At 29.1% G+C, this 8,029-nt stretch overlaps 1 protein-coding gene across 1 annotated transcript; it reads left to right on the top strand.

Moving 5' to 3' along the window:
- Window positions 1–1,025: 1,025 nt before the first annotated feature.
- Window positions 1,026–4,845, top strand: LOC110919932 (replication protein A 70 kDa DNA-binding subunit C-like). Its single transcript, XM_035985642.1, has 12 exons — window positions 1,026–1,178; window positions 1,282–1,549; window positions 1,634–1,733; window positions 1,840–1,967; window positions 2,092–2,176; window positions 2,250–2,382; window positions 2,473–2,681; window positions 2,753–2,873; window positions 2,961–3,155; window positions 3,247–3,315; window positions 3,407–3,592; window positions 4,654–4,845. Exons 1-12 carry the CDS (start codon window positions 1,026–1,028, stop codon window positions 4,843–4,845), a joined length of 1,839 nt encoding a protein of 612 aa, XP_035841535.1.
- The last annotated feature ends 3,184 nt before the right edge of the window (window positions 4,846–8,029 follow it).

The following is an 8,029-nucleotide window of genomic DNA, read 5'->3' as shown; positions in this document are numbered from 1 at the left end:
CTTGCTAATCGTATGGTTAGTAAGTACTACTTTCGTTATCAATTTAGTTATTCAGTATAATTGGTGGCTGGATCCTGGTCAGTCACGCCCCCGAAGCGGGTGTTATCCGCGGGTGGATTTTGGGGGTGTGACAGATAGTTTAAGAAGTTACAGATACGCAATTTGCAATTATTTAGTATCAATCTTTTTTAAAATTTATAATTACTATGTGGTTTACTTGGTTTTATCAATGAAATTTGTTATAATCCAGCGAGTCTGTCTGTTTTTATGTTAATAACAATTGCAAAGTAGTAATTATGTCGTTTCATCTCTGTTATTATTTCGATAATTCTGTTTAATTTCTATTTGTTATCAATTTTGTTTATCTGATGTTTGTTCATGTTTGCACGTATATTTGTAAATCAATGATTCGTCTGTCTTTACTTAGATTACTAACATTGTTGGTCTTTACATTTCATCCTCAGATTTTGCCTCATGTATCCGTATTTGGTTTTGCCTCAAATGGTCAAATGTCATAGTGTACAGGTGACGGTTTTCAAACTCTCTCTGGATAGAATTCTGTTTTACCTATGATATGAGTAATTATACTATTAAAATTTCTTTATTTGCAACATCCTAAAAAATGTATACATTGTTTATAAAAAACGGATTCTTTAGGTAAGTGTAAATATGTTTATTTGTTTTTTTTTTTAATTTATTAGTTTTAATAACAAACCAATAGTAACAGATTAGGAAATTAAAACCGTTACCGAAATTACTTTGTCTCCAAAAATTTATATTTTTGCAAATGATTTATAACTTCCAAAAATATGTTCCAGTTATGCCATAATTTTCTCATTTTTTATTGTATAAATAAGACCAGAAGTTAAAGAGTTTCACTCCACATTCAAATTGTTTTTCTTTCTCGTGCTGTGGTTTTCGAAATCTGAGGTTAAACCATTTTCCCTGTTTTTAATTATTTTCTTCATTCTTATATAGATCAGAATAAGAATCAATTACTAAAATTATCTTTCTTTACCAGTGAAATGGAGAACAATCATATTACTATGTTCAGGTCACTTAATGCTCATTCCACCAATTATACCATCAAAGCTAAGATCATATCTATGTGGGATAAAAAAATGAATGGTTATGATAACCAGATCTATCGTGTTGACATGTTGTTAATGGATGAAGAGGTAACATATTTTAAAGTTTTTATATAATTATTAATATCCTTTTTTTATCAATAATTATACGTGTTCATGTTATAGGATTCGTTATATATAATTTATATTTCAGGGTGCCTTCATTCAATGTAGCTGTTTACATAAGCTTTTCAAACGGTTCCTTAAGTTTTTGGTAGTTGATGACTGTTTATTGATTCATAAACCATCTCTAGCCAAAGATACAACCAAGATTAAGGTTACCGGAAAAGATCAGAAGCTATCTTTTTATGCTTTCACGTCTGTTCTGAAAACTGATAACTGGTCTGGTCCTCGGTACTTATTTAAATTCACTGATTTTAAATCTGTGTTGAGTAAAAAAATTGAAGTGAATACACCAATAGGTAACTACTTTATAATTTTTATTTTTTTTTATTTTTTAATTATGATCAGTTGTTTATATTTTTTCATACTATTTTAATATACAGATTTCATCGGTTATTTGGTTGTCTCATATCCTATTGAAGATGTAAATAGGAAGGATGGATCTAAAACAAAACGAATGAGCATTACCTTGAAGGATCTCGAGTAATAATGTTATAAACAACAAGTCAATATATATGTTTTTAAGTCACTATATGTATTGATATTTTCTTTTGCTATTAAATAATTCAGTGACTTTGAAAATTTACAGAGATCAGAAGATTAGTGTAACGTTGTGGGAAAATTATGCAATCACTTTGTCAAACTACATGAATGACAAAAATCGACCTGCTCATGTGGTTATACTTGTCCATTTTGGAACAGTTAACATATATCAAGGTATTAACTATATTTTTCCCACATGGTATTCTAAAAATGTCTTTTAATTATCTATATTAGTCTTTACAATGCTCAAAGGATTATTTTATACTTGTCATTGAAATTAAATGTGTGTTACAATCAGGTAAAGTTGGCCTCACTAACATGTTTGAAGCAAGTCGTGTCTTCATAAATTCTGATATTCATGAGATCAAAGAATTCAAAGACAGGTATATCATTAATAACTTATTATTCGTTTTATAAATTATTTAAAATTTGTATTAATATATTATACTTTAATAGATATCTTGAGAAGGAGTTTTCTAAATCATCTTCAAGTAAACAATCATGCTCACAAGTGATATCGAATACAGAAGATGAGTTTCTAAATGCTGAAGATTTTGTTTTGACCGGTTTTATTGCTTCAATTGATGTGGTATGTATATCAAAAATATATATGCTTAACGTATCTTATATGTCCTTTTTATATATTTATCTCTAACTACAATCTTTATCTACTTAATAGGAGAAAAAGGTTATCATTGTTGGTACTATTATAACTATTTCAAATGATAAGCCTTGGTATTATTTATCATGCAATGTTTGTAAGAAGCAAATTGAAGAGAAAACTGAGTTGGTTGAAAGAGATGATGGCAGCTTTGACGTGTTGGATGACAAGTCGTTTGAGTGTATAAACCCAGATTGTGATGCTGTTGACATTGTTTCTGTTCATCGGTATCTATACATTTTTACAATTACTTTCAAATGTCATTTTTTACAATTGTTAACATTTTATCGTATAATAGATACAAGATACCTCTAAGGGTTCAGGATTCAACTGGAACCATTTCCTGTACTTTGTTTGATTATGAAGCTATTAAGCTTTTGAAAAAAACCTCGAAAGAACTGCTAGATATCTACTCAAAGGTACAAATATTTATCATTCTGATAAAGGTTATTCATGTTTTATTAAACAATCTATATATATGTTACTATATCTTTCTCATTATACAGGTTGACACTTCCACCGAAGGATCGTTTCAATCACTTCCATCTGAGTTTGATGTGTTGTTGAACAAAAAGTTTGCATTCCAAATCAAAATCTCCAATTTTAACATTACCAACCAGGTTGAAAACTATGGGATTTCAATGTTATCTTCCGATGAGGATCTACTTTCTGCTCTGGAGAAAAAATGGAAATTTAATGAGGTTACGCTTTTCTTCCAAGCATAATAATATTTCAGTTATTAATAACTAGATGTCTTTATTCATAAATTGAAACTGTTCTGAATTTTTGTAGTCTGACTTGTCTAAGTCAAATGTTCAAAGTTTGTCCGATTCAGTTGGTAATGTCAAAGGTTTAGGGAAGGTATTCTACTTGTGTTGTTCTACACTTTTTTTTTACCTGTAGATAGATTATATTCTTATCAAACTGATGGATGTTTTTTTCGTTGACGTAGTTTCAGGAATCTCAATCTGTGATGGGTGACAGCGTTACGCCAGATCCTATAGATGGTAGTGATCAAGATGCGACGAAGTTCGAGAACATTAAACGTAACCTGGAAGATGTTTATGATGTTGATGCTGTTGATAGCTCTTCTACTAAACGTCGTAACAGTCCTGGGAATGTTGAAATAAACGATGCTGTCAGCTTGGACCTCATCACGCCAAAAATTGAGAAATAAAGATTTTGAAGTATGGTCTACAAATGGTGTTGCATGATTTGCATTTTTAGTATTTTTAATAATTATGCTTATTATGAAGACAAACTTATTACTTTGACGGTTATTATTGCTTGATAATTGATATTGTTTTTTTTGGTGAGTGTTTATTACATTGTCATTTCCTTTGGTAAATTTTGTGTTTATTTTAAAGAGGTTAAAAGATCTTTGATATAAGTTTCTTACATGGTGCAAAATGTGAATTTACCGATACGGACAAATATATATATATATCATGTTTTGAATAAGATTTCATAAAAAAATTGAAAATATTTATTGTGTATTTTAAGATTATATAGTAATGATTACCCAAAATAATGGTTTCTTTTTTTTTTTAGGTTCTAATCATTAAATATATAATAATGATAAGATTTTATTCTTATTTATTGTATTCATCTAAACCCTAATACGCTAACCAAGATACTTACTGTTACTTTCATAGATTTGTAAATGACTTATAACTTATAAGAATATGTATCATTTACGTATGGAAAATTTCCCATTGAAATTTAGAACAATATGAATATAAAATTTCCCATGAAAATAACAAAATATAATTCTATATATTAAAACAATATGTGATCAATTCCATAATTGAAATTTAGAAGGTATCTTAAGTATGGAAATTTCCCATTTTGACATTATCAATTCCTATTTTGAAATTCTTTACTCATATATAAACACAATCAAATCATTGTTTTTGTAATTGGTTTTAATAACACAATGGTTGAGTTTCCTTTTCATTTGATACTTTTCCAGATTTTAATAAGGATCGATCCGAAATCAATACATCGATTCAAGTTGGTCTCTAAACAATGGCGTGATGGTTTATCATCACGTGAATTTGCTTTTAAACGTGGTTGTTATGTTGAAGATTATCTTGTAATGTTTATTGAGTTTTATTATTTACAATACCAAGAATGACTTATTTTACCAACTTTCATTATTCAATAAACTCACATGTTTGAATTCTATTTTTTTTTTAGGAAATGCTCCAAGACCAAGGTTTGTTCATTTCTTCTTCTGTTTTGATGGAGTTGTGGCCGCGTGAACTCATTGAACTGTATGGACTTCATGATCAACATGCAAGTGAAGAGAACGTAAACGTTATAGAGGAGATGGTGGTTATTGAAAATGGTGAACGTACTATTTATCAAGTATATGATAATGACAATTAGCAATTTTCCATTGTTAAAATAATATGTTTTTGGGTTAATGGAAAATCTTATTATGGTTCTTACTATTAGATATTTCGGTTTTATTCAACTTATGGACATTTCTTAAAATATTTTATCAAATATATTGATTAATTATATAATTCTAAAATCTGAATAGTTTTTGGAGTAACAAATAACTTTCATTACAAACTTACGCAATCATAATTAGTATCAACTAATTATGTACTTATATTTTGTGCTAGAATTTAGCAACAATTTGCCTAATTTGTCTATCGACTTTCTATAAATGATCGAAGAAGTGTGTATAACTTTGTGTCATCAATCATTTTCTTTATTCAATGTTTTAGTTGCATTTTCCAGTTCATTTTAGTTTTGTGTTTTTGCTTGTCATTCCTTCTAACAAGTAAGTTTGCATCCATTTACCGTTTCATTGTCTAGAATAATTTACTTTGAAACTCAATCCTTCTGCTTATTATTATCCATCAGGTATGTTTACCACTCTTATTATCTTATTTGCTAAACGAATATACAATGGTTTATTACATGTTATTTTTCTAAATTCAATGTTTTTGTTAGTTTGATGCAACACAGAAACAAGATGATTAACATTCATTTATATACTTATATATTGTTCTGCTAACCGATAATAGTTTGGCTTTACATCTACATGTTACATAATCATGTAGCCAAAAAACTAACAGCATTGTCTTCATAACCAATTATATGGTTACCCCCAAAAACCCTTATCATTCACAATCCATAAGCCAACAAAATATAACACTACTACCATCCTTTCACATATTGTTCTATTTTCGATCCACACTTTTTAACTCGAGCACCTGTGTAGACGTAACAAAGTTGAAGTGTAGAATGTCACCATTCTTCAAACTGTTTGCAGACATAAATTTATCCCACTTCACCATTTTGTAACGCGGTTTGCCACCATTTTGTTCTGTTTCCACTTCATTAGACATGATTTTTCCTTCCAAAGTCTGAATCTTCAATTCATGAAGTTCTTCTGTAAGACCTGATCTCCTTGCAACCTCAACAGGAAGTCGCTACATAAAATATGTTACATGTTATTAATATAATTTACCTTATTAACTACTTACATTATCTTATACATTATATTTTAAATTTCCATACCAATCTGTTTTCTCCTTTTTGAGTAAACTCATAATTTTCAGTATCAACTTCAGCCTTTGATGGAATTCCACTACCAAGCTTCCTTTTCTTTTCTTTTCCAATTTTTGATACCTTCTCATTGTAGTTTATACTCTGTCAATTTAAATATTTTTATTAATGAAATGCATTAAATTATTGTGAAAGATGTTATTCAACAATAACTGATAAGTGTTATAATACATGTGATTAAAATAAACTTTACCTCTCTTTTGATTGATGATCGGCGATAGTTTGGAACTTTTGGTGTCACCACTTCCGGAGTCTTGTCAACCTCCTTTCCTTTTTTTGATGTTGATTCAATCACCTTTACAAAACAATAGTCTTTTTTGTAAATCTCTTAAATATATAATGTTAGGGATCAAAAGTATAAATATTTAATTCACATTAACCATATGTAAAAGCTGTGATTATGTATACTAAATGTGTATTACCTCATCTTTGACGTTAACCTCAAAGGTAGAATCATTAATTTTAGGTGATGTAACTTGGTCACAATCTAGAATGCCTTGTGTCCTATTCAAAATCTGCTAATTTTCAATTCCAAAGATGTTATCCTCATATTTAATGAATGTTCAATTTCATTTGTATTCCAAACTAATGCAACAGTAGTATATTATTTCATTAATCAACATTTTATCATATACTTGATGTAAATTATAATCCAGTACCTCATTCATCACTAAATCTCCACTGGTATCCCTTTCACTTTCAGATTCACCAAACTTCTGCTGGAAAAAAAAAACTAAAATATAAGCAATCTGAATTATGTGATATATGTTGTGTGTAAGAAAAAAATACTTACATAGCAAACACTTTCTTGGAATGTTCTTTTAGATATGATTTCACAAAAATCATTATCTTCGGATTTTTCGTGAAAACCCAATTCAACTTCAATTCCTTTCCTGAATACCCTCAATTGAAACACAAAATTATCAATCTTCTCAAAGATCATTGTGTCACCCTCCATAATTTCCAACCTCTCACACAGTTTCGGCCATCCGTCCGTAAAAGCATAGGTAACATGAATCTTGGATGCCATCACATCCCAGTACTTACCAGCTGCATATAGTTGGTAAATGCCGTTTACCTCGTGATTTTTGAAAAATATAGTAACAAACTCACTTGGAATTACCTGCAAGTTATTAATGTAAGTATATAAATATTACTATTAACAATACCAATTCAAATCAATTATTTTATAGAGTTTGAATAACTATTAATTATTAAATAGTATGCTTACCGTAAGACCCAACTTTGCTAAGTTGTTCATTGTTATGAATGATTCACCACACACATTCTTTAAGAAAGGATAAACCTCCAACTCTTTATCCCCTAAGCTTCTAAACAGCAGCCAAGTGTTTTTTAACAAATTAAGACTGTTAACAACAGCCCTCCAACCATCTGTTAACACTGGTAGCTTATTCATGTGTCTAAGTCTTACAGTCCAATGTCTACCGTCTTGATGATGAACCTCTATGTTCATGTGTTGCCAATCTTTTCCCCATTTTTTGATCACAAATTCAACAGGTACCAGCTGGTTTAACAGTTACATGAAACATAAAAAAATTGGCTTATGTCAATATTACATATTACATACGATGTTTAGATCCATCAATTTAGAGATGAAAGTACACATACCAATGAGAGATCTTTAGGTTCTTCCATCAGTTGAACAAATGATAATACCATCTTTTAAACTGCAATGTAGTCATATATTTATATTTTTTCTTAATTTTGATGGTTTGATTTTCAATTATAAAGCTACTTTAAAACAGGTAGAACATATAAAAGACAAATATCCCAAATAAATATCATTTTCTGACTAAAAATCATTCTTGACAATATTATGAACATTTAATAATTAAACAGTACTTACTTATAAAGCTAAGTATTTTCCTATTAAGTTATCCGACCCCTAATTGTATTTTGTATGTTAATCTCATATTCGGTTACCTAATTTTTTTCAAAATTAATAACTTAAAACAGAGTCAATGTTATT

Source organism: Helianthus annuus, chromosome 16 (assembly GCF_002127325.2).
Source record: "Helianthus annuus cultivar XRQ/B chromosome 16, HanXRQr2.0-SUNRISE, whole genome shotgun sequence".
Taxonomy (NCBI): Eukaryota; Viridiplantae; Streptophyta; class Magnoliopsida; order Asterales; family Asteraceae; genus Helianthus; species Helianthus annuus.
The sequence above is the reverse complement of the archived record's forward strand: the minus strand, read 5'-3'. Positions and strand labels throughout refer to the sequence as shown.